The sequence below is a fragment of the Betta splendens genome, chromosome 9 (genome assembly GCF_900634795.4).
Source record: "Betta splendens chromosome 9, fBetSpl5.4, whole genome shotgun sequence".
Lineage (NCBI taxonomy): Eukaryota > Metazoa > Chordata > Actinopteri > Anabantiformes > Osphronemidae > Betta > Betta splendens.
Window position 1 is genome coordinate 6,561,902 of NC_040889.2, and position 25,694 is coordinate 6,587,595.

At 43.6% G+C, this 25,694-nt stretch overlaps 1 protein-coding gene across 8 annotated transcripts in view; it reads left to right on the top strand.

Annotated features, from left to right (window-relative positions):
* Positions 1-25,694, top strand: part of LOC114862740 (ELKS/Rab6-interacting/CAST family member 1-like) — a 76,186-nt gene that overhangs the window by 24,857 nt on the left and 25,635 nt on the right. For 5 of the 8 annotated variants that reach the window (XR_008695483.1, XR_008695482.1, XR_003787053.3 and 2 more), the window contains 7 exons: positions 143-283; positions 1,287-1,427; positions 2,976-3,169; positions 7,253-7,264; positions 13,666-13,801; positions 15,608-15,739; positions 19,638-19,798. Coding sequence is in view for 5 of the 8 variants with exons in the window: in XM_029163369.3 (XP_029019202.1) it covers positions 143-283; positions 1,287-1,427; positions 2,976-3,169; positions 7,253-7,264; positions 13,666-13,801; positions 15,608-15,739; positions 19,638-19,798 (917 nt within the window). In the remaining 3 variants the exon portion in view is untranslated. Of the gene's footprint in view, positions 1-142; positions 284-1,286; positions 1,428-2,975; positions 3,170-7,252; positions 7,265-13,665; positions 13,802-15,607; positions 15,740-18,762; positions 19,545-19,637; positions 19,799-25,694 lie in introns of those variants that run through there. The other 3 variants (XM_029163370.3, XM_029163373.3, XM_041072445.2) reach the window with 2 other exon arrangements.

Here is a 25,694-nt window from a genome sequence, read left to right on the forward strand (position 1 = left end):
AAAGTGCTGATTTTATTTTGTTTTCCTTGCTCTCTCCAACTTTACTGTCTTTCCTTTCCCCTCTTTCTCTCCTTCTAATGTCCACCTGTCTCTTCATCCTCTTCATCCTCTTCATCCTCTTCTCTCGCTTCTCTGTGTTCAGGAGCGGATAATAGAGCGGTTGAAGGAGCAACGGGAGAGGGAGGACAGAGAAAAGGGTGAGGAGGTGGAGTCCAGCAAGAAGGAGCTGAAGGAGCTGAGGGAGAAAGTCTCCCAGCTGCAGGGCGACCTGGCTGACCGTGAGGTAGGAGACACACACATGTCTGTGCTCAGTCAGGAAAACACGCGCTCTCGCCTCTCCCTCACTGTGTCCTTGTCAGGGAAACATGATAGATCTATCGCTGCAGAACAGATTTCAGATCCTCCCAAAGTCTTTGCGCTGAAGGACAACAATGATAAAACATTCATGTTTCCTTGACAACAACATGCAGTCGTCAAGACGGAGAGGGAGAGAATGACCAAGCATTTTCAGGTGCTGTCTTCTCTTTATTCAGACAGCAGTCATAGGAAAGTTACAGTTAATACCTTTTAGGAGGTTCATCATAACAACATATTGACACAATTTTCTTTAGAAACCATAAGCAGATGCAACCTCGTGTTGCTTACCTGCTTTTTTTTCTCATTGTATGTTAATTGTTGAGTTTTACAGATATTTATCTCCCTTCAGTCTTTATGCTACCTGCTGACCTGTTTAGCATACAAACAGTGGTATCAGTCTTTTTATGTAGGTTTCACTAAAACTACAGATAGAGGACTGTTCCTTAAGGGCATTATATTCAAGTACATATATGCAATTTCCTTCCCTGCTTAAACTGCTAAATGCAGATGTGGGGTTTGTCTGACAAAAGCAATATGTATGTCTACCTAAATAGAATCAAAGTTAGCAACAAGGTTGCTGCGACCGAATTCCAGTCAAACATGATGATCTGAGTTGGTGTTGTCAGTCAAGGGTAAAATTACATGTCTGAGTGTCTCCTCCTGGTCACACTGGCTCCTGTTTCACTGCCCTCACCAAAAGAGGAAAAGACCAGAAAAGAAAGGAAGTGAGAGACTTCACGGCTGGTAGGAATGAGGTGGAAGAGTAAAAAAAGAGATTTAAAGAACGAGAGGCAGTTAACAGGATGAAACACACATTTGAATGTGTCAATAACAATAATCCTATGACACAAACATCCACTTTTCCTGCCTAACAGGGAATAAATAACAAATCCAAATTGGGCTTGCTTCTGCTTTTCTTTGTGCTTTAGTCGTGTGTGCTGGATTTGAAGGAGAAGGCCTCCTCTTTGGCCTCCTCAGCACTGAAGAAGGACAACAGGCTGAAGAGTCTGGAAATTGGCCTGGAGCAGAAGAGAGAAGAGTGCGTCAAGCTGGAGAACCAGCTGAAGAAGGTCAGCTATCACTCACACTGTAGCACCAAGAGACACATCTAATTGAGCCTGGAAGCGAGGAGAAGTAAGGAATTATGAATGCACCTATCAAAACAGGAAACTGAGATGCTTCCACAAAGTGGACCAAGGGTTGTCAAAGTTGACTTACGCTGCGTGAACAAAACAGGTGGACCGAATGGTTTGCAACAATAGATTGCGTCTGTTGCTGGCCAATAAAAGCAAATATTAATCTCAGTTAGTAGAAGCTTAACAGAAAGGGAGGATAGAAAACCAAAGAACCCCTCTGTCATCGCTTCCTTTTTCCCTTAAGGGTTTTCCAGGATAGATGACCGGTTATGTGTGTTTGTACATCACGTAGTCTCTCCCACATGGTGGCCCACATAACGGTGTGTGCATGTGTGGTGGCCTGCTGACAGGCATACAGTCCTTTTCACAGAGAACACAGCAGCACCACCACACCCTCTGTGTATGTAGGCCTACAGTATGTGACGGAACGAGAGCGAGAGTGTGAAGGTGTCAGTGGATATCTGCTGTTTCTCTCATCGGGGGTTTAAGTCTCAGCCGCCGTCTGTTTCTATATAAAGCACACAAAGTCACAAAAAAGTGTGACTTTGTGTTTCCTTTTTTCCGTGCTTAGTTTCTCCTTTTCGCCCTCCGTCCCTTTCTCCCAGGTCGTCCTATAATATCGTCAGACACCCAAACATTTCCTATCCACATAAAGACCTGTAAAAACTGTTTTACCCTTCCAAGACTAATAGGGTTTGTGTATTGTGGGACCAAGGCATTTGCACACACACACACACACACACACACACACACACACACACACACACACACACACACACACAGTCAATCTGTCCCAAGAGCAACATTTGCTTCTGGGAAACACACACAGCTGTTCTAACCTCCAAGTTGGCTATAACTTGTTATTTTTCTTTGTTTAATTTCATTTGTTTCTTTTTATCAGCACAATGAAGAAAGCCACTGGTGCCCATAACATTTCACTGTTTACTTTACCAACCTTTTCATGCTCATTTTAATCTTCATATAAATTAAATCCATTATGTGGTTTGCATGTTGGTTCAAGCTGATTTTCATCATAATTTCAAGGCCACACACATGCAAACGGTCTGTTTTTTGATTTTATTTTAGACCATGAAAGTCATATGAAAATTGAGAGCTTCAGAGAAAAATAATAATAAAATAAAAAAAATAAATTCAGAACTAACCTGCAACAAATGTAATGCATCAGTTTCGGGTCATTATTAGATTAAAAATAAAAACAAATATTCTAATTTCAAACCATTTAATCAAATTTCAGATGGGTTTGTTACTTACTTACTTTTGAGCAACACCACTGGACTGCCCGTTCTCTAAATGGCCATTTGTACTCTGGAAAAAGCCCGTGTCATAATCACCAAATCTTCAACACCTATATTTTTATTGGCACATCCTTCCAGTTAGAGTTTAACGTTTCAATTAAATGGCGGTCACCTCATTTTCAAAGCTAGCGCTGGGTTTATTTTCAATAATTAATTTCTGCTGCAGGCTCAGAGCGCGGCGGCGGAGTCCCAGGCCAACGCTGAACTCGCCGAGCGCATCGCCTGCCTGGAGCAGGAAGTGACCCAGCACAAGGAGGACGCCGCGAGGGCCCAGACTGAAGTGGAGCGACTTCTAGAGATCCTGAGGGAGATGGAGAATGAGAAGAATGATAAGGAGAAAAAGATCCACGAACTGGAGAGGTGAGAGAGGATAAATATGAGAAAAGATATCTTTAGTATTTGTACATTTTCATCCTGTTAACCCGCTTTTAAAACTAAGTCAGGAGAAAGTGACCTAGGCTGCCTGTATGAATACTGTACACTCCATTTAATGGCCATTTTCCATGTCCATACTATTGGAGTCGGTGATAGTCTTCGCTACCCTGCTAATCCATTAGTCTTCCTCTTCTTTCCTCCCATTACCTTCCTTCATGTCTGTTTTACTCCATCATGTCTTGCTTTCGCCATCGTACCTTATTCATGTGTGTGCTTGTACATGATGTGTTTCTGCATTTGTGTGAGCGCATTTATGTTTGTTGCGTGTGTGCCATCATACACCAGGAGTCCCTCCGCTTCTCATCTGTGGCATTCACAGCAGTCGCGAAAGCAGGCCCCTCCCCCCGCTGCCTCCCAGCAGCCAATGGGGGGGCTGGTGTGGGATTACCTGGGCACGTGAGTGGCTGCGAGCCTGTCATTCAAATCAGACCGATGCACGACCAGACTCCTCATGCTTGTCAGAAGACGCGATGTGAGAGCACTGTGTCAGCAACAGCTCCCATGTGGAAACTTTCACACGATTTAACACCTTGATGTTTTTTCAGAAGAGTATTACACTGAAAGTGTAGACCCCACACTGTGACGCTACAGCACAGTCGATGATGGATCAGCCATTAATATAAATTGATCCAAGATTCAATTCATGTCTTCACATAATGAAGACGTGGAAGGAAAGAGAGACTACTTTGTCACATGCTCCTAAAGTGATGAAATTGACTGATTAATATAGATTAGATAATACTGTTGAACAGTTTTTTAATTATCTAAATGATTAATTGAGGATCAAGTATCACACGTTCTCCACACCTTTCCACATGGGACTCAGATGTTCACTCATCATCTCCACCAAAGAGTTGCAGCATTGACTCACTGACTTGTGTACAAATCAAGTTCAGTATTGTGGTTGCAGTCACAGATTGTGTGTGCGAACAGCAGAGGGATTTTGTCATCTGTTACGCTGCAGTATGACAGACACGCCGCTCTGTAGAGTTAGTGAAACGAGGGCACGCAGTGGCACCAGAGTCTCTGCCGTGCATCGTGAAACTCTGTTGAGCCTCTGTTCCTGTCACTGATGCAACTCTTTCATTTAGAAGTTGGCTCCAGATTCACGTTTTGGTTTTGTTTTACTTTCAGCTGAGGATGCTTGACTTGTTTAACACACTCTTTTTCTGCCATTAGGATTTCGGGCAATTTGCAAAGTTTTTTTTTTTTTATATTAACAAGAATGAAGTGTTTCTAACTGCACACTACCTGCCTGTGTGGGTTCTTTACGCCTGGTTTTAGAATGCGTCAGTGTTGGATCACGGGTGGTCAGCTGACACAGCCTGCTCTGCTGTCTGGGCATGCAGACGACCACTTGTGCTTGTATTTTACTCTTCTGCACCTTCTTTGAGACGACACTTAGCTTGGAGCGGGCAGTCAAGACCACATCATGATGCAGTAGCATCTACAAGACCCAGACAGATGTGTTTAACGCTGCCACTTATGTGTTCACTGAAGACACATTTCAAAACCAAGTGTTAAAGCATACACTATCTAAACCTCTAAACTAGATTCTTAATATATATAAGTGTAGTGAGTTGCCTGCATGTCTGCCTGCTTCTGTACTTACCTGTCTCTTATGAAACTGCTTTATTTTTTCTGACCTTTGTTCAATGTCTTTGTCTGCTCGTTTCTGTGTATGGTTAGGACAATGGAGAACAGGGGTCTCAGCACATGAAGTCAGCTCTTTAACAAAAAATATGTTCTCAAGGAGGGCCAGGGGTCTCGATCTAACGGCCAGGCCTATAAGGAGAGTCTTGGATGTGTTTTGCTTGGAGTAGTGAGAGTAGATTTGCTTCTGAGGATTAGATGAACGAGAGCCACCTGTGGTTCTGAAAACGGGTCCATGGGTCTGTCTGCATGCTTCTCTACTGTATGCCTTTGATTTCTGAGCTATAGTATGATGTCTGTCTGCACCTTTTCTCTTTCTGGGTCTTCAGCCTTCTTCTCAGTGTTTTTCCTTGGTCAGGCTCTTTATCCACACTTTTTTTGTGTTTGACGTTCAGACTGCGCCTTAAGATTAATCACTGTGAGCAAATTGAGGGAGATTCGGTATTTCCTCATTGTGTCTCTTTCCGGCCTGGACTATTAATATTTTAGCACCTGCTCTCTTTAAACTGATGACTTTTAACTATATTGTATGCGTGCTACGAGTGTGCCAGTAGCCACAGATGCAGATTTACAGCAGTGCTAAGTTAGTGTATGACATTAGAACGTAACTTTATCACCCTTTAAACTTGCAGATGGCTGTTCATATTGGACTTCTTAAGATCTTACATAATACGCTTTAGAAAGATTTATTTCATTCTCCTGGTAAATTGCAATAAATTAGAGGCTTCTAAAGCAAATGACATTTAATATCTGAATTTTATAAAAGGTATTGAATTTAGGGTTAGTGCTGTGTATTTGAGGACATGTCCTGCAATGTTAAATTAAGATTAAGTAGACTTTTATAAGGAAACTTAACCTTACTGTGAATTTAATTTTGATTAGTATAAAAACAGCAGCCGGTTATGTTAGCTTGTATAAGGACATATGATACTTTTTCACATTCAGCTGTAGTTGTTATGATTGTAGCTGTTGGATGTATGGTCAGGGTAACTGTTGCAGACCCATAAGAAAAGCTGGATGTAATAATCTAGGGTAAGTACATGTTCTTGTGGTTGTTGACTGGACCATACATCTCAGAGGTAAAAAGTCTATAATAGACGACAGAGTAAAGGCTCCAGGTACTATTAAGTCAACAGCAGTTCATCACAAATGTCAGTAATTGTAACTGTAGCAATATTATATTATATTGCTCGGAACTTTCCCTGTTTAAGATTGTCACATTATATTTCACTGCTTCGTTTCGTTAACCCACAATCTCTGACCCTGTAATGACAACGACATAACCCCAGAGCTTAGCCTGTAGCTAACAGGTACGTTGGAGGAGGATGCGTTCGCCTATGGCCAACCCTCGGCTTGGCACAAGCCTAACCCTGGGCTTTGAGTGAGCAGCAGGAACATTACTAATGAAAAGATCAGATGTGAGTTGAACAAGGCTCAGAATCCAGCCTCTCTCTTTCCCCCTTTAGTGTAAATCCAGCTGTAATGGTACCAGGTTCTTTATTTCAGTAACTAGGATGGTAATTGGAGCAGACTGAGTGACTTCACACTGAGGGGAAATGAAGCTGAAAATCTGCCCTGATGGCCAAAATAAAGGATTTGTATGTATGCGTGGCAACAAAGAGGGAAAGGGAGCAAAGAAGTAACAGGTAGAGGCAGACAGAGAGAATGACGAAGAGGATCGGGTTTTTCACACAAAGGGCGAAATATACACTGTAGAGGATAAACCTGAGTTATGGGGAAAACAATATTTTTATGGCTGGTCGTATTGTTCTGTAATAAACAGTTTGTCTCTGGTATGTTTCATTAGCCTTCATCACACTGCAGTTTGCCAGGTCCACTAAACACAAAGCCTGATTGTTTGGAGTACCTCAGGGGTCAGGAAGTAAATCATCTTCATATTTCAGTGTTAATATTTGCATTCCTCACGCCTCTTGGCTCCGGCTTTACAAAGCCACTAGGTGCGTCTATCCCCCAGCGGGAAGCCAAGGGAGTTGTCCGCAAAAGTAGTGAGAACCACAGTGAGGAAGCCCTTTTAATGTGAGCGTGCTCACGTTAATAGGTTGGTCGTTGCAGGCTTAGTGGTCGTGTGAGGACGTGCGTCTCTTAACTGCCTGCATTTAACCCTTGTATAGGCCGTGCCTGTCCACATGTATGTTTGTCCGTGCCTGTCTGGCTGTCTGCAGATTAAACACTGTACGTCTCTGTCTGTGTCTCTGATCTCGTTCACATTTGAAGCCTGATCAAGCCGGCCAGCCTAACGCTCACTTCCTGTCTCCCCTATCACCTTTCCCTCTCCTGTCTCTCTTCCCCCTCCTTTTATCTTTCCAATGCAATGCTGCTTCCTGCTCTACCCAGTCTTGCCTCAAGGTTAGTACAGCATGCCTATTTTTCTTCCATCGCTGCCTGTCTCTCTCATCTCTCTTCTTCATTGTCATACTTCTTGTCCTTCATCAAGACACCCTCTCATCTCTTTCACCCTGTCATAAGCTACGCTTTTAATCATTCTCATCATATCTCTCTGTCTTTGAAGGAGAACACCTTGACTTTGACTCTGCTCTCGCTCTCTGTCACATCGCAGCCTCTTTGATGAGGAAACATTATTGTTTCTTTCCTTCACTCTTTATTATAGCACTCCACCAGTCTCTCCCAGTGATGATACCAGCATTTGAACTTTTAATAACTTCAAATTTAAAGCAGAGCAAACATGGGAACTGTTTAAGTAGAGTGTTACCACCATTAATTTGGACAGCTGGGAACCTTCGCCTGAAGGTCGTCTTACTGTTGGCTTTTTGTCTTTGTGGCTCCTTTACAGACTTGGTGAGCTATAAAAGTGGCCTGGATTTCAGCTCACGTTGTGGTGTTTCTTTAAACTTTCAACATTTCAGCTCATCGACTGATGACTGATTTTTTTTCTGGCTTAAAAATGTATATATGTTTCAGTTAGAAGGAAATAGTTGTACAGTAAATATGTTTTTTGGAGACGGCAGAGAGACTGGCTGTCTCTACCTTTTTCCAGCCTCTGTGCTAAGCTAAGCTACTGTAACTGGCTGCTGGAAAATATCAAAGACTGTCAAGTAGTGAATATTTTAAACTATTACCCTGAGTATACACGTCCCAGTGTTTTAATAAAAACTGTTCTATCTTCTAATTTGACTTTTAAATATTGTTAGCCGCATTTGGGGGGTGACTAATGTGATTTCAGCATGCGAAACCCAAAGTCTGAATCTGGTCTGTTCTAATAGACATATCAAAGACATATTGAAACTTGTCTGACCTACACATTCCGATCAGCCGCATAATAACCACTTCTTCCTTCTGTTTCCTGCATAAATCTGGTGGTCGGCGTGCTCGCTGCTCTCTGCAGCGAAGGTCTCCCCGGTGCCAGCGCTTTCTTTGCTCCGTCTTTCTGTTTCAACCTCTGCAGCCACTGTTCCCCCTGCCGTCTCGTCAGCCCTTTCATAGCGCTTCTTCTGGTGTTCTGTGATTCAACTCTACAGGGAGAAATGAACAAAAGAAGAAGTTAGCATTGCCTTGCTGTCTAGTAGACGACAGAAGACTTCTTTGTCTCCTTCTGTCCTTTTTTTGTGTGTTGTTTTGTTTTTTCCCATCCCAGCTTTTTCTGGTTGTTTTGATCTTGAGCTGAGGAACTCCTCATCCTCTGCCAAATGTCTGACATCAAGCTTTCTGTAGCTTAAAAAGAAGTTGCATTGTGTCTTTGAGTGTGTGTGTGCGTGTGTGCGTGTGCATGCGTGCGTGTGTGTGATCCCTTTGAGGTCCTGTATGACTCTGAGCACCGAGGTGGTGCAGGGATTTGTCAGCTAATGGGTGACAACAAGCAGATGCGCACACACACTTGCTACAACAGACTGTGCTCACAGTTTTTCTCTGTTTTTCACCCACAGAAGCAATTTGCAAGCTAAGAATGACTAGTGTGAGTCGACTAATTAGAATATCTGTAAATGCACACAAACACAATCCCCAAGAATAGAAAAGAATATTTGTTCAAGGATATTTTAGATAATACAGACGTCTACTGCACAGGTTTTAGCCTGAACTAAGCCGAGTCGAGCTCTCGACTCATCTAAGATATATTCTAGAGTTCAGCTCCAGAGATGAATATGAGGCTGAAGAACAGTGTGTTGGTGTTTAATTCAGGGACCTCGCTGTGCTCCATGTTAAACAAAGACACTGCCAACATCAACTCCAGCTTTCTGTCACATGCTTACACTGTTACGATTATCTAAACACTCTCCATTTAGTGTATGGTTTTATCTGAAGTGTGGATATATCCCATAAATATGATTTATTTTCATAAGGACAGATGCTATTGGAAAAGACATTTCATCCATCTGCTTTTGTATCACACTAATTTTACAGTTTCCAGTAACTCACACTGGTAGTTTGTGCGCACACACACACACACACACACACACACACACACACACACACACACACACACACACACACACACACACACACACACACACACACACACACACACTCGAGTCACGTACAGTAGCTTCCTCACTTCCCTGTTTACCTCACAGATTTACTGCTTCACCCTTAAAGTCCTGGATTGTGGGCAAAACTAGATTAGAATGTTTTTTTGTTAATTTCCTGTAGTATATGTATTTTACTATGTGTTGTAGTTTTTATAAGCTTAGCAGACCAAATTAATATTTTCAGTATTTTTCAAAGGAAATACTGAATTCCAAATGATTAAAAGGAAATCCTTGATGCTAATGTTGCGTGAGATGTGTGTAGTAAACATACTCAAGGCCCTCGAGCATTTCTGATCAAATATTTATACAGGGCTCCAAATGTAAAATTAATACTACCTTAATGTGGGTCCCTAAATATCAACAGCATGCTAATGAGAGGAGCTGTGAAGTCTATAGTATGTAAGCGAGCTTCTATTTTTACTTTCATTGCACGCAGTATTATTATTATTTTTTATACAATGTTGAGTGTTCTGACTATTTTTTGTGTTCAGTTTGTCGTCCCTGTAATACGTTTACAATTTGTGCCAGAGTTTGCACTTGTGTGATGTATAAATGGATGCGTGTCTGTTATGTTCTGTGCAGTTGCATTCCGCCCTGTGTGTGTGTGTGTGTGTGTGTGTGTGTGTGTGTGTGTGTGTGTGTGTGTGTGTGTGTGTGTGTGTGTGTGTGTGTGCGCGTGTGTGGTCTGGACCGATTTGATGTAACTCAAAGCAGGTTGTGTTTGGCACGGTTCACAGCACCCTCCGTGTAGGTGTGTGTGTGTGTGTGTGTGTGTGTGTGTGTGTGTGTGTGTGTGTGTGTGTGTGTGTGTGTGTGTGTGTGTGTGTGTGTGTGTGTGTGTGTGTGTGTGTGTGTGTGTGTGTGTGTGTGTGTGTGCGTGTTCCCCATCATGCACAGTTCTGGTAAATTTGTGCCCCTATGTATGTTTACAGAGTGTGTCAAAGACGATTTAATTGTGAATGTGTGCACACAAGGTCTCGCCACACATTAGTATGTTTTGTTTACACTGTTGTGGATAAAGTGAACCCTCATGTGATTCCGCCTCCTCCAGCGGTTTGCAGCGGTTGTTGACAGTTGTTTTCAGAGCGAGAGAGACTAAAGGAAGTATTTTACATATTAAAACAACTTCAAATGGCACTGAGCCGGCACGGAGCAGAGCCACTGAGTTCACCCGGCAATAAGCAACGAGCCTGTGTGTAAAATAAAACCTGACACTCTTTAAAGGTTCTATTCCTGGATCGTCTGCTGTGTTATTCACAATACAGAGAAAATATGACGTGAAAAGAAAGAACTGGACGGCCACGTGATGTTTACTGGACAGACGAGTCTGAGTCCATGACGCAGTGTAGCAGTTACGTAATATATAAATAATATTACTCAGAAATCCTGTAGGAAACTATTCTTTCTACACTATTTTTGGAAGGACTTAAGCAAAAGGGCAGAAAGATAACAGGTACAGATGATGATGGATGTATCCACTTTTATTAAGCCAAAAACCTTCAAATGAAACATCCCTGTGATGCAGGTCTAACCCTTAATTACATTTATTGTGCCTTATGCAAAATGCATCATTTTAGATTTTTGGGTTATTTCACAATCAAACTATTCTGCAAATTAAGTACTCATTCATTCACATTATTGTTTTGTGTCCCAGATATCCTGTTGTATGGAAACTGACAGCTCTAGACCCTCTTACAGAGTACAGCATGTTATATGCACATACATTAGTTAAGTGTCATGGTAAAACCATGAAAAGCTATTTTGTAGACCGCTGTTTAGACGTCCGTTGCAGAAGCGTACTGTAGGATCCATGAATTATGACATGAAATCCAAGGGAACGTAAAGCACACGCGAAGGAAGTGGCAAAAGAGGGAGAGGCAGGAATCAGCAAGAGGAAAGAGGAGAAGAAATGGTCCATGGTCCGGTGAAAATATTTTATCCGAAGACAAGCGCAGTGTTGCATTTGGAGAGGGTGTGGATCCCAGGCGAAACAGAGCAGGAACGGTCAAACATGTACGTCTATGCTCATACTATACGTTGGCTCGGAGGAAAGGAGCAAGATTGGCTCGAAAACTGAGCAGAGAGCGGATGAGCGGAGAGTGGCTGTGATGGCTGCTCATGCAAGTACAGTTTCAACAACTGTGTTCAGCCTTTGTGAAAGGAAACAGAGGAGTTTAAGTGAGAACCGAGGGCTAGAATCAGAAACCAAAGGTCCATTCCACATGCACAGACGGTCACACACATACAGTAAATGTAGCATAAAGGGGGGAAACCTCAGAGAGCTGACCAGATGGTTGGACCGTACTGGAAACCCTCCAGTCGGAACATTCCAGGCTATTTATGACTGGTTACACACTCACACATTGTGTATAGGACAAAATTAATCCCAAATATTCAAATGACTGTTTTTCCTACATTCACGCTGCAAACTGAAAAACAAACAACTTGACGCATCAGAGTCCAGTCTTACTTCATCTGTTTTCCTGTTCCAGCATTTGAGGGCAATTTGGTTGTTAATGTTGATGCAATATGTTACATATGCAGGTCTTTAAAGTGCAACTCTTAAACAATGCAAGCGGAGCCCCCACACATGCAGCTTAACGCGCTGATTGCTATTCTGCAGGCTTCAAACAGCCAGGTGCTGCACAACACTTTTGGCTCGCTCGCCTCATTTTAGTTTTTCCTCCAGCTTTTCCCTTTTCTCTCTGGATGGTTTGCAATTGGCCCCCCTGGACCTTTTAGCAAACACAGAGGATTTTATGTTGCTGTCCTCTGCCAACATTATTTCTCAACTTTTCTGGCAGTGATGCAGATGCAAAAGCCACTTGATGGATTACCCCTATTATTTTAGCTTAGCTTAGCTTAGCAGGTAGTTAATGACTACAGAGACAGGGAAGATGAAAGAACCACGCATCACATTAGGCCCGATGCATTTTTATAATGGGCTGTAGTATATTTAGTAGAGATGTAAACATGGTTTGAGCCCTTATGAGTTCAGAGAGACAGGTTAAGGTTTACACCTCAGGGAAGAAAATGTGTTGAGTTGACTTGACTTGAGCTGCTGGCGTGAGACAGAGTTTGCTGTGGATTCCCATCACTGGAGGTTGGCTCCTCTACTTGTCGCTTCAGCAGTGGCAACAGAGAACATGTATCTGTCTACAAGTCTATAAAATCTTATTTGAACCAGACTTGAACACATATAAACATTTGCACAGACGTATTGTTTACGTATCTTAAGAGCAGTATACAGTATATACAGGAGAGTTAAAGGCATGTGCAGAAAAACAAGTGACTTTTAGTGGGTTTGATCAGTTTGTAATGTGTTTGCCAGCAGCTTTGCTTTGTCTTACATCTGTCTCTGTTGGATCCGTGTCGATGTGTACAGAGTCATCCTTCGTGTTTGACTTGTCTTTCATCTGTGTCATGACTCAGTAGACACGGTTAAAGCCCACTGGCATTACTTTGGGTTAGTCCCCCTTGTGTGCGTGTGTGAAAGGTATGAAAAGTCGTGATCAAGTCAAGCTGGTGTGATAGCTGATAGGCCTGTGACAGAGCCACAGTGGCTTTCAGACAACTTAAACAAGGATTAAACACTTTCTCCATCCCCTCACCCTGCGTCTCCCATGAGGAATGGCTCCTTTTCTCTCTACATCTTGCTTACTCTTACTCTGGCTCATTCATTCCCTAGATGCTGATTTAGGCTCTGCTTCCCGACACCCAGTAATCCCTCTGTGAAAATACCCTCATGCTTCCTTCTGGTCAAATCTCAAATACCATCTAGTCATTGATTCATAGTGTTTCATTGAATTCCTTCACTGATCTTTACACGTATACAATTACACTGTATTTTGACCTCTGTTAGATTTATATACAGCTTTGTTATGTACCATAGTCAATCTATAGGTGAATTCAAGTTAGAAGTAAATTCATATTATATATTTGTGCTCAAAATAATGTTGATGCCAAATTAAAATCACTCAATATTAGTGTGCAGTATTTTTTAATAAAGGCCACATCTAGCCAGCACTTAATTACCATCACCAACACTTACTGCTTTAATAATGTTGCAATTAAAAGTATTGGGTAATTTTAGTTCTAGTGTAATAGCAGAAAACATGTACAGGACTAATCATTGTGCTAAATATGAAAATATTCCCCCAAACATGATAAAAGGGTCAATTTGTTCCTGCTGACATTACTACAGTAACTTTTATCCGTATAATAAAGTCTGACTTTGGATTTTATGTTGTGTGTGTGTGTGTACAGGCAGATGAAGGACCAGTCGAAGAAGGTGGCCAACCTGAAACACAAGGAGCAGCTGGAGAAGAGCAGGAACGCCCAGCTGATGGAGGAGGCCAAGAAGAGAGAGGACAACATGAATGAGAGTTCTCAGCAGATAAAAGTACGAAGGGCGGAGGGAGGAGCTGCTAAATGAGGGTGGAGGGATGAAATGAGAGAGTAAAGAAAGTGGGACTCAAAAAAAAGTTTCTCTCCCACTTCCCTGTGTCCTACCTTGGATATTGTCTGCTATCACAACAATGCTTCATCGTAATGTGACAATTATGACAGGGAGCAGCCCGAGGCAATGTCAAACACACTCGCTCTGTGTCTCTCTCACACACACACACACACACATACACACATACACACACACACACACACACACACACACACACACACACGCAATGCAGCCTTCGCTCAGGGAGTGTGTGAGAGGGGGTAGCTGACGAGATGATTGACGGGGGGGAGCATATGGAACATGGAGAGGAGATAAAAAATGGTGAGAGAGGTGGAGGGGAGAGAGGGCTGCTAAAACGAGAGAGGAGAGGTTATTAGTGGAGAAAGAAGAGAGCCACACTCCGAACTATGAAGTGAATGCTGTGGGTTTTCGCTTCCTGTGGTGTGGGAGTATCTCCTAATTGTCTGCTGAGGTGTCGGGTGACCACAGGATGAGCGGTCCTGTAGGGGGATGTTTTTTTTACATCTATTATTAACATAAACCTTCTCACCCCGAACAATTCACCCCTATTTCCTCCTTCTCATCCACTCTCCTCCCTCCTCTCTTCCAGTAATCTTTAACCTCCGTGGCCTCTCTGATTAGAGTCAGATGACAACACTCCTTCTGTGTGTGCGTGTGTTTGTGCAAATACGCGTGCGCTCCCTAGAGCTATGATTGATCTTTGGTTTAAGGAGGTTAGAAGTTGTCATTCGTGTGTCTGTGCGGTTGGGAGATGAGCCGATAGCTATGTGAGTCACTCAGACTTATGAGACCGCAGTGTGTGTGTGTGTGTGTGTGTGTGTGTGTGTGTGTGTGTGTGTGTGTGTGTGTGTGTGTGTGTGTGTGTGTGTGTGTGTGTGTGTGTGTGTTGTGTCTCAGTCATGTGGCATAGTTTAACCAGCACTGAAAACTGGAAGTGGAATGTGAGTATAATTTAGACCATAAATTTAATTCAACACAATACAAGGATTTAATCCAATTAAAGTCCATCTGAGTCTGCATAGTTAGACACCAAGTAATGTTGGATCTAGGGCTCTATTCAGATCCACAGCACATGTGTTGCAGATGTTCTTGGGGTTTATAGAGAGCCACCGTAATGTCTCATCATCTGCCTCGCTCCCTGTCTCCATCACTTATCCGTTCAATTCTAATTTAACCAGGAAAGTTCAGCAGAGCACCTTTTAGGGGAAGTTTGTTCAGTCATTTCCCATAGAAGTGTTCTCATACGTGATGTGGATTCCCGAGAGTCCTCGCAGGCGGAGGGAGTTTAGAACGTCTGGTTTTGCAACTCTTTTTGCAGCTTATTCCAGTCGCAGCGAGCAGGAGCCTGGAAAGAGGGGTGTCCAAGTTTTCACTCTGGGGACGTGTCAGGCATGATATGACAGGGAGAGCTTCTGTTAGGGGGAAATCTAAAACACACTCCAGCAGGATTGGTGGGTGTCAGATGGAGGAAGGTTTGGTACTGTCTATGAGCGAGTCTCACAGTTTTCTGGCTACAGACGTTCGTTAACATGTACAGTAGTAGAAATACGATTGGACCACAATGTAAAGAAATCTTTAGATGACCCAGAATGAGTAAATGTCATATATTGTATATAATGATATTGTGAGTGTATATAACCACAGCCTAACAAATATACTAGCGTGGATTCTGTCCATTTTTCTTCCTTCAATGCTACATAAATTAAACCCATGCTTTTCTCCATGCAGGACTCCCTCCGACAGAAGGACGAGCGCATCGAGGAGCTGGAGGAGGCACTGAGGGAGAGTGTGCAGATCACAGCGGAGAGAGAAGTGGTGCTGGCGCAGGAGGAGCAGGCGCGCACGCATGCCGAGAGACAGGTACAAACACACACACATAATTACTGTTTGTGACTTTATGTCTACGATTATCCCCAGTCATTAAATGTTTAACCCCAATCTTTCCTTGAAAACAACCCTAATCAGTTTATTTTTGTTCACACAGTAGACACACGTGTCCACACACACTCTAGGATTTCCCTAATTTCACCTTCTGAATAGAACTTGGGCAGAAACACACGCAAACATTTTCAGGGCAATACAAAAACAATTTCTGACATTTGGCTAAACATTGCCACGCCAAAAGTAGCTAATGGAAGTCACAAGACACACACACACGCACACACACACGCACCTTGTGCCAACTGAGCTCATTCAGGTGCAGCTCTAAGTGTGTGTGTGTTGTGTTTGTCCAGTCACTCCTCATTTGGAGGAGAGCGGTAAATACATCCCTATTTAAAGAACAGTGTGTATTTTGTGCGCAGCAGCCGGCAAGGCACAAGCAGCTGTTTCTCTAAAAGGCACACGCCAACCACTTTAGTTTTAAACTTGCTTTATCTACATGGAGACAGTGCGAGGCTCGAAACGGTGTTAAAGGTGGCTCAGAGGGGAAGAGTTTAGTGGATTCAACCTCAGACCCGTGTGTTTGTGTGTTTGTGTGCGTGTTGGCTCCTCCCGCCGGGCACCGGCGACTTAACAAGGCCACGGAGATGGGAAATGTTCCTCTGCGCGTAGATGGCTTTTGACAAGTGGGAAAAAACAGCGTGGGCTGTGAGGATGAAAACTGCCTTGAGAAAACAAGGGCCGCTGTAGCTGTTGGCAAAAACAGCTGGACTTCATTGTTTTTACGGTCTCTAAACGTTGGCCGTCCTCTCCGGCCTTTACGTAGCACGCTGCTTCTGGACAGACAAATACAGTGTAGACGGCGCAGGCGGACAGATGTTTTACTTTTGGGGTGTTTTGCTGACACCCTCATCTGTGGTTAGTGTCAAACAAGTGCCACAGCAGATAGAGAAACGCTGCGGAGGAAAGACAGATCAAGGGTAAGAGCAGAACACGATAGAGACACAGACGGACACGCAGTTGATGTTGAGTTCAAGTTTACTCAGGAAGTCCTGGCCGCCCGGCTGATAGCTGCACACGTCTGCACAGGCACGTCATCAAACCCTTTTATTTCGACACGCGTTCACACGGCTAATTCACAACGATAGCATTATCACATGGACCTGAAAGCTTTCGTGGGATGATGCAACCGGCATGAAATTGGATTTGGATATTTACGTCTGGAAATTGGACAGTGCTTTAATAAAAAGCTTGAACACATTCGGCTACTTCAGATGTGATTATAAGAGGAATAGGGGTGAGGTGGCGATTTGCTAGCTTTCAAATCAGCAGTGATGCCTTTAATAGCACTTAAACATCAATAAAGCACTTTTTTCCCATATCAATACTTTTTCTTGGCCTGTAGAGGATTTTAGGTGCCAATAAAGTCCCTGGCTTGAGCATAATTGCTGTCAGTGGCCTACGATATATTTCTCAGGCGGGCCACTGAGTGAAAACTAGTGGTTTTATTAGAATTCCCTAAAGTCAGGACACAGTTGCAGATTTGGGGCTTTTATCAGGTCTTAGGTTTCATACTGAAACAAATGAAAGGACGATGGAAGGATCGCGTCCAAAGTGGCCCTGCTGTTTTATTTGCATATATTCTCTGGGCCAAGGTATCACATTTAATTAGTGAGTATAATATTGAAATGTTGCAAAATACTACAAGTGACAGCTTTAATTAGGCAGAAGCGGGGCCAGGACAGGGGGCTGGAGAGCGTCCTCGCACTCCAATGCTTCAGCGGAGGAGGAAGGAGGCGAAACGTGTGGCGAAGCGAGATGTCAAGCAGACGCTGGGCGCACGCCTCACTCAGCATCAACACTCGCCGGGCTTCTTTAGCTCACGGCCGGGCCGGTAGCACACAGGCCCAGGGTCTCACACGGAAGCGCTAACTGCTCTTTAAACAGCGCGCCGACGCAGCACAACGCGCCATTCAGCCGGAGCCAGGTGGACGCGGCCTCGGCCCGCTGACGGGAAGCGCGTCCGTGGACACACAAGTCCATTCTAAATAAATATTTTTGTGTTCCCAATTCTACGACTGCGTCACAGCAATTACCCTTTCACATGATGATTTATAAATTGATGAGTGAATTTCCTCCTGTAATGAGGACGGCGCGATCAAAGGCGCTCTGCTTGTTATAGCGCTGGCACACGCGCCAGACCAGGCGCACGCCGCACGCGCCGTGACCGCATACTCCAACACACATCCCAGCACGCAGGCCACGTATTGACTGTGCGTGCGTGCGTGCGTGCGACAGGAACGGCAGGATGCGTGAAAAATGGTCCGACCGCATGAAAATATACGAACGCTTTCCTGCGAGACGTGAGTCACCGGTGCACGTGTGAACGCCGGGGGAAGGTGTGTGCTCATGTGTGTGAGCGCAGTGAGTCAACAGTGTGACACACGCGCTCTTTTCTCCAGCTTTTCCATCTTTTATTAAGCAGACTCTTCTAATTGGTGAACTCAGTGCACCGTTGGTCCTCTGCGTTCCTGCTCTCCTCGCACGCAGGCGCTCGCATTGGGACTGTTTCTGCTGCTCTCCCTCCTCCAGCTTCCTCCCTCCCAGCCGTGCCTTGTCACTTCGCAGCCCCCCACCCCCCCTGCATCCCTCCATCTACATCTACCATGCCGGCCAAAGGCCTTTCTGTCCTCTACTCTCCTCTTTGTCTGTCTTGTCCGAATTGCACTGGCTTTGTTTCTAGCTGATGAAATGTTTGCACTTTTCTCTGATTATCTCTCTTTTTCATATATTTCATAATCTCTCTCTCCCTCCTTTCTCTTCCTTTTTGCCCTTTTTCTGTTGTAATGTTTTTTTATTTCTTACTTTTGGTCTTTCCTTGAGCATTTATCTCTCTTTACTTCTCCAACATTTATTTATTTATGTTCATTTTTTATCTCCCTTCCTGTCCTTCGTTGTTGTTCCCCCATCTTTCTCCATACCTCTGCTCTTTTCGTATACAGCTCTCTCACATTCCCATTCATGACCTCACCACAGCCGGCTTTAGGTGGTCAAAGGTAACAAACATCTCAGACCTCACTTGCTGCCTCTTACTGTACATTCGTGCTTGTACCATTTCTGTGCTTTCGTGCTGTCTCCTTCCCATTGAAGTGAATCTCAGCAGTTGTTTTTCCACTCTGTTCAGTCGTTCATGCTGATGTTATCATCAACCTTTCTTGTCCATTAACTAAACAGGCTAAATGAGAAACATATATACTGTAGCAGAAAGGCTTTTTGGTCTCCATGTCGCTTGTTCACATATTCCATCTGTCTTCTCTGCCATCACATGCCGTGGTTTCTTTGATTGACAGTCTGTTATTTGGCACCTTAGAGAATATTTTCAGCAACACCTTGGTTCAATGAATCTAAACAGAAAAAATATTGTCAGATGTAATGTAAAGGGACAGCATGTTATTTAAATAGGGATGTGAAAGGATTTATCAAAAGCAGCGATGAATTAATAAGTTGATAAAGCTTTGTCTTTATTTGTTTGTGTTTCATCTTATACAGTTGTTTAGCTTTTGTCCTTGCTTCTCTGAAAACAGGAGCTGCTTTCAGATCAGCTGAGCAGAATCTTTTGCTTTTTTATTCATTTGTTTTCTTCTTTGTATTTATTTGTGTGCATTTGTACATAACATAGACATACAGTGACCTTGACACTCACATTAACTGACACAGTTACAGCGGCTGACAGTAAACCAGAGAGGAAGAAATGACAATAAGGAAATGTCACTTTCTGTGTTTTGCAGTGAAATCAGATGAATTATTACATGCAAAAATAAAATAAACTAAAGTTAAATCAGTATAAGGTTATAATGTGTGAGTGTGTGTGTGTCAGATGGAAGACCTGCTGGTTGCCATGGAGAAGGTCAAGCAGGAACTGGAGGTGATGAAAGCCAAGCTGTCATCAACACAGCTCTCACTGGCCGAAAAGGAAGGTCACCTGACCGCCCTGCGGGCCGAGAGACGGAAGCACCTGGAGGAGGTTCTGGAAATGAAGTAAGAATAAGTCTATTTATGTTAACACGTAAACCAGGGTACGGTTTCTTTTTGGGACATTTCCCCATTTGATTGCAAAAAAAACCATTAGGCACCGTATTTATATTCACGTGTTGTTTGACCTTAAATTTCTCCACCAGTAAACCTTTACATAACCTTCCTAACAAACACATCTCACAAAGGAGCTTCGTGGCTTCACCTGAACTTAGCAGCCCTTGTGATATCGCCAGCCGTCACCCACATTTCTGAAGTGGCGGTCACAGTGGCTCCATCTTCACACGACACCTCATCGACCCGCTCTCCTCCTTTATCTCCCCTCCTTCTCTCTGCACTTTAAAGCCATCGACGTAAGCAGCGGGCTAATTCAATAACCATGTACCCCTGTCCAGCTCTTCACATGATTGATTACATGTACAGACATCCGCACACATCGCACACACGCCGTAACTCATTGTAAATTTTGATGTCATTTTAATTGATGGGTATGCGTTTTATGTGCAGCTCCGAGGAGTCCAGCAGTCTGATGGTTCTGTGTATTTTCTGCAGTTTTATGTCCTCTCTGAGACGTTACAATGAGATCTAATTGAGTGGAACGATGCTTTGGGCTGAAATAGAAGCCAACTAGAAAGTCTGTGCTAGCATGTCCAGCCTGTTTAAACACACCGTGGGACTATCTTTTACTGTGGCATCGCTGGAGACTGGGATCGTCCGCTGTGATTCTTTTTTCCACCGCTGCTTCTGACCAGCGTTGCATTTCTTGGTTTTTGAGAGGGAGGCTGGATGTGTGTGTCCGGCGGCACGTCCGTTCACAGTCCAGGTGAACAAGTAATTGACCGTTTCATTGGCGTAGTAACAGCCCAAGCGATTATTCAGGCATCAGTGCCTCAGAATGCAGAACCTTGTGTTCACATGTGCGTGTGCCCGTGTTCCCAGCACTGATTTACTGTATCAAGGCTTCCTGGGATACTGGAACTAACGATGTAACAAAAACACACAAGAAGCAACGACCACACGAACAAACAGAGTGCTCTGACATTAATTAGTCCAACAATTAGAAGCTGCTTTTTTGCTTCTCGCTTTAAGTTTATTAGGGTTCTGCTTTTGTTTTCTTGATTCAGTGTGAATCAAACTCTCTCTCTCTGTTTCTCCCTGTGCCCCTCCTCTCACGAGCGATATATCGTCTAAGTTGTCTGCTTACAGTATTAATAATTGACACGACACGTAATCTCACCCACTGCAGCTGCTTTAGAAGAATTGTGACACTTGTTGAGTATTAGTTTAGTTCTGCTTTTACGTCATACACGCTAGTTCCTAAGCTGCAGAAATATATTGTTCCACTGCTCAGGAATTCCCCTCAGTGAAAACTTTAGATGTTTCAGGTAGCTGCTACTTGTCTTGCTGTGAGTTATGCGCGCTACGACGTTGCTCATATTTTGCACAAGACATTAGGGTTTAGTCAGCAGATACATCATTTAGCTCTGGCCATCTCCCACATAAAAACATGGGATGTTTAAGGGGGCTGTGACCCACGTGTCTATATATCTCGGTGTAATGCACATGAAGCTGTCTCTACACACGCAGGCTGCCGTAACTCTTTAGGGTTTGATGTCTGATTTGCTGCCCGGTTTTACATCGGCGTAAGGTTTAATGTTACTGTAAGTCAAGATATATGATACGACATGTTTCAGTGGGTTCTGGGACGGACGTAGAATATATTAAAACACAAGCACACGCTCCCACTCCCATGTAGAATTATATTCCATGTGCACATTCCAGCATTCTGCCTCTCCTTCCTGTCTGCTTATGCGTCCTCCTTTTCCCTTTCTTCTTGCTTGATATACACCAGTATTGTAAATGTAGTTGCTGAAAATGGGCATGTGCTCATACACACACGTTGACTTTCTCACTGATAAATCATCACAGCGACCTTCACATGTACGCGCTCATAAAACACAGACATATTTTCTTAGTGCTATACATTAAGTATGCACAGGGTCACTTTGGTCCCAGCCTCCGGGGTGCTGATGGGTGTTGTCATGTGTTTGGACGGTTTAGGGTAAGTAGGTGTGTGTGCCGAAGCCAGCTGGAGGAATGTGCTGACAGCGTGTGTGTGTAGCGGCAGGGTATCAGGTCTGAAATCCCAATCTGGATGAATTAGGGCCTATTTTTCTCCATGCTATGCGGACAACCCTATCTCACTGTGCTGCGTTCCCCGTCTGGCGCACTCCCTTTAATTTTAAACACACATGCACGTCCCGCAGGTACTGTTTGCGTTCGGACAATTTGTAGCATCCAGTGAGGTGAATGTCCAACAAGACATGATTCATGGCGGACATTTGGCTTTTGAAATATTTTGAGAGTTTGGAGAGAGGAGTAGGTTGTAGGCAAGTCAAGCGCAGCATCACAAATTACAACTTTGCCTTATAGGGCTCTGCAGCCTGTACATCGGCCCCGTTCATCACCAGAAGTTCTGTTTGTTTAAAGAAAAATTCAATTTCAACTGTTTCCAACTTTTCTTATTTCGTGCTTTTACTGCGATGGCACATTTTCAAAACCCTTCCTAGAATATGTAGGTCATGTGATTTACTCTCTAGAACATTAACATCCAAAGCCATATACCATAAAGACATCGGCAGTGAAATGAGTTACACAAATGTTTTTGACAATTAAGTAGTGAGAAAAATTGCAGTTCGGCCTCAATTAGAGCAAAGAGGATTGGCAAAAGCAGCAAAGATGTCCGAAGTCACGAAACAGGAGGAAAAGGGCGCAGGGCGGACAAAGTGAGGAGAAGGAAAAGGGTTCAGGGGAGGAGACGCGGTAATAAAACTGAAGAAAAGGAGCAGAATGTTTTTCTGGCACAGACAAAAGGAGGGAAAGCAAAGATGAGAAGAGGAGAACGACAGCTGTCCAACAACAACTCAGCAATGCCAGCGTATCTGCGTGATGTCCTGAAGACATCTCCGCCTGCTTCGCTCCTTCCGTTCATTCACAATGTGCTGCAGCAAACGTTTGCATCCTCAAACACAGTCCTTCATTTTTATTATTGCGTTTCACATCTACAAAGTCCATTTGTTTACGCTGAAGACGAGAAGCTGCCGCTGCACCCAACACCTGACTGTTTCTGGCAGCGCCGCCGGTCGGGGCTTCCAGCAGCAGCCGAGAATGTGACTCGCATCACTTTTGTTTCCTCTGAAGAGGAATATAATGAAATAATTCTGATGTTCTCGTCGTCGTGTGTGGGAGTTGACCTCAAAACCCAGGGAATAACAGGGTGTTAAGAGGTCATTTAGTCAGGATTGTTTTAGTCAAAGACAGGCAGAATGTTTGCATGTGGAGCAGGATTATCTATTGTGTATTTCTTGCAGAAATGAGGCTTTTTTAAATAAAATCAAATGTGAAAGTTTTCCTGCTTTTCCTGCTGTCTCCGTCTAACGCCCTGCGTGGTGGCGACTTGTGACACGCTCGACAACAGGAAACCTGTTTACACACAGACGTCGCATTTTGCACCGCTTGTACAATGAGTCTATAAAGAAAGTCTGCGCAAACACTCGGCTGCTGATTTGCCTTCAGCTTCCTGCAGCGAGACGTTCGGCTAATGCCTCAAGGTGAAGGCTATAAATTCACTTTATTTTTCCTTTCCTGATCCGCTCCCCGTTTTATCTCCCTCACGGCGTCTGAGCCTCAAACCTCCCTCTGCCCTTCTGCTGCCTTGGTTCCTCTCGTCCCTCCTTCACTGTGGCGTCCCTTCTCATGTCCTCCATCCTTGTTTTTCCTTTCTTCTTTCTTGCCTCCCATTTTTCCATACATCCGTGTCATTATTATCACCTGGTTTCTGCGTCGCAGGCTGCTTTTCATGCCTCCTCACTCTCTTCACCATTATCACTGCATATTGAAGCTAACCAATTATGTATGTCTGTGTTTCAACAGCCATGTCGATGCATACCCGACATGAGGAGAGCTTAACAATGACAATGTCACAGCAGCTAACAACAGAAATATATATGTTGCGTTCAGACACGAGCTGCACACAGAAAACCAGACGACACAGCTCAGAAGCTCTGACTCTCAGAGGCTTGCTTGAATATGTATACACACACACACACACACACACACACACACACACACACACACACACACACACACACACACACACACACACACACAAATACATCCTCCCACACAAATGCATGTACACATGCTTATGGCAGCAAACCAAAGGCAGAGACGAGCGCTTTGATCCCCTTAGCCAGCGATGAGATTAATCCACAATGTGCCAGAGCGAGTCTGTGAGCGTGCCCGTATTTATTGTGGCGTGTGTGTGACAGGCGTGTTGTGAGTGTACTATGACAAAAAGTGTCATGAGGTTTTGACACTGGAATCAGGGCACCTCGCTTTTTTGCCTCGTTCCTTTCTCGCCGGTTTTCTCGCGCTCCCTGTATTTGCCTTTCTTGCCCTCGTGTGTCTCTAACTTTGGCTGTCTTCTGTCCTCTTTGATTTTTTTAGTTTTTTTTCTCCCCAGTGAGAAACTGTGGTACAGATTGGAATCGGGGAAAAATAGAAGCAATAAAAGACGTGCCACAGTTAGAAGTTCTGCTTAAATAACAGGGTTTTTTTTTTTTAAAGTCTCTGAAGCCTCACAAACCAGTGATTTTTAGCTGAGTATACAGCAGAGAAAGACACAAAGTCTGCTTTTATAACGCTGCCTGTTTTGTATTGTAAAGTGTATTGATGTTGCCTCTCTCATGCCAATTAAGCGGCCTGCATTGAGCAGAATTAAAGAATAATAATGGGAATTAAAAAACAAGCCAGAGGAGCTGGGAACGCGAGCGAAAGGTTGAGGAACAATGAAAAACAACCAAACAAATCAGCACCAAAAGAAACAAGTGGAGGAAAAGAACAGATAAAGGGAAAAGGGATGCGGCAAAACCTAAACTGGGCTGTTTTCCTCAGCTGATTACAGGTTGCGCATGCCAGGCCATCAAACAGATCATTAAACGGCAATTAAAGAGGGAGGGGGTGCAATGATGAGGGGAAGCATATCAAAAAGTACAAAACAAAACAAGGGTTTTTTCTTCATAGCCTCTGATTGTATGTTGTGAGCGCCAAACTATTACATTTCTGTTCTGGAAATATTAAATTACAGCGGACCGATGTGCACAGGAGAGCTGGACGTGTTTGTTCTCAAAGGAAACAGCAACACAGTGAAGGCAAAAGACACGGAGCGAGTTGTAACTCTGACATCAGGAGCGTAATCACCGTTATAAATTAACAGGCCACTACAATGTAAGGATTCATTTTCCATTTTAAGTCTCCATCCGCCGTAATGGGAAAGTTGGCTGGCGGCGAGGCCCTGGAGTCTGTAGAATGAGGAAACTGTTCACATAAATACACAAGATAAATGAAATGGAAATAGAAGCAGATTAGTTTTTAGCCAATGGAATCAAGTTAAGCTTTGTTTGGCTCTTAAAACGCCAAAGTTAGCTGATAAAGACACTTAAAACTATTTTGTAGTATTTTGCAGGATCGGTCTTTTATTAATGCTGTGTCATGCAAACGTAAAACCTTTATCTGAAATTTTTCGCTGAAAAAGATTCATTTATAAAAACTGGATCATTGAAGATTGAATTGTCTCTTTAAGACGTCAGTGTGTCTGTGGGAGGTGTAATGTTTCATCTTGTTGCTTCATGAACAGTTTAACAAACGCACGGTGACCCTGTGAAACGGTGAATATCTATAAATACAGCAGGAACAGGAACAGGTCTGTCACTCAGAGCTTGTCAGCTTAAAACAAATATCTTCTAAAAGTACAGTCTGTTCCAATAAACATTTGGGGGTCGCAGGTGTCCAGTAGTGAGGCTGGTTAGTGTTACAGGAGGGAGTTTACGCTGACAGATTG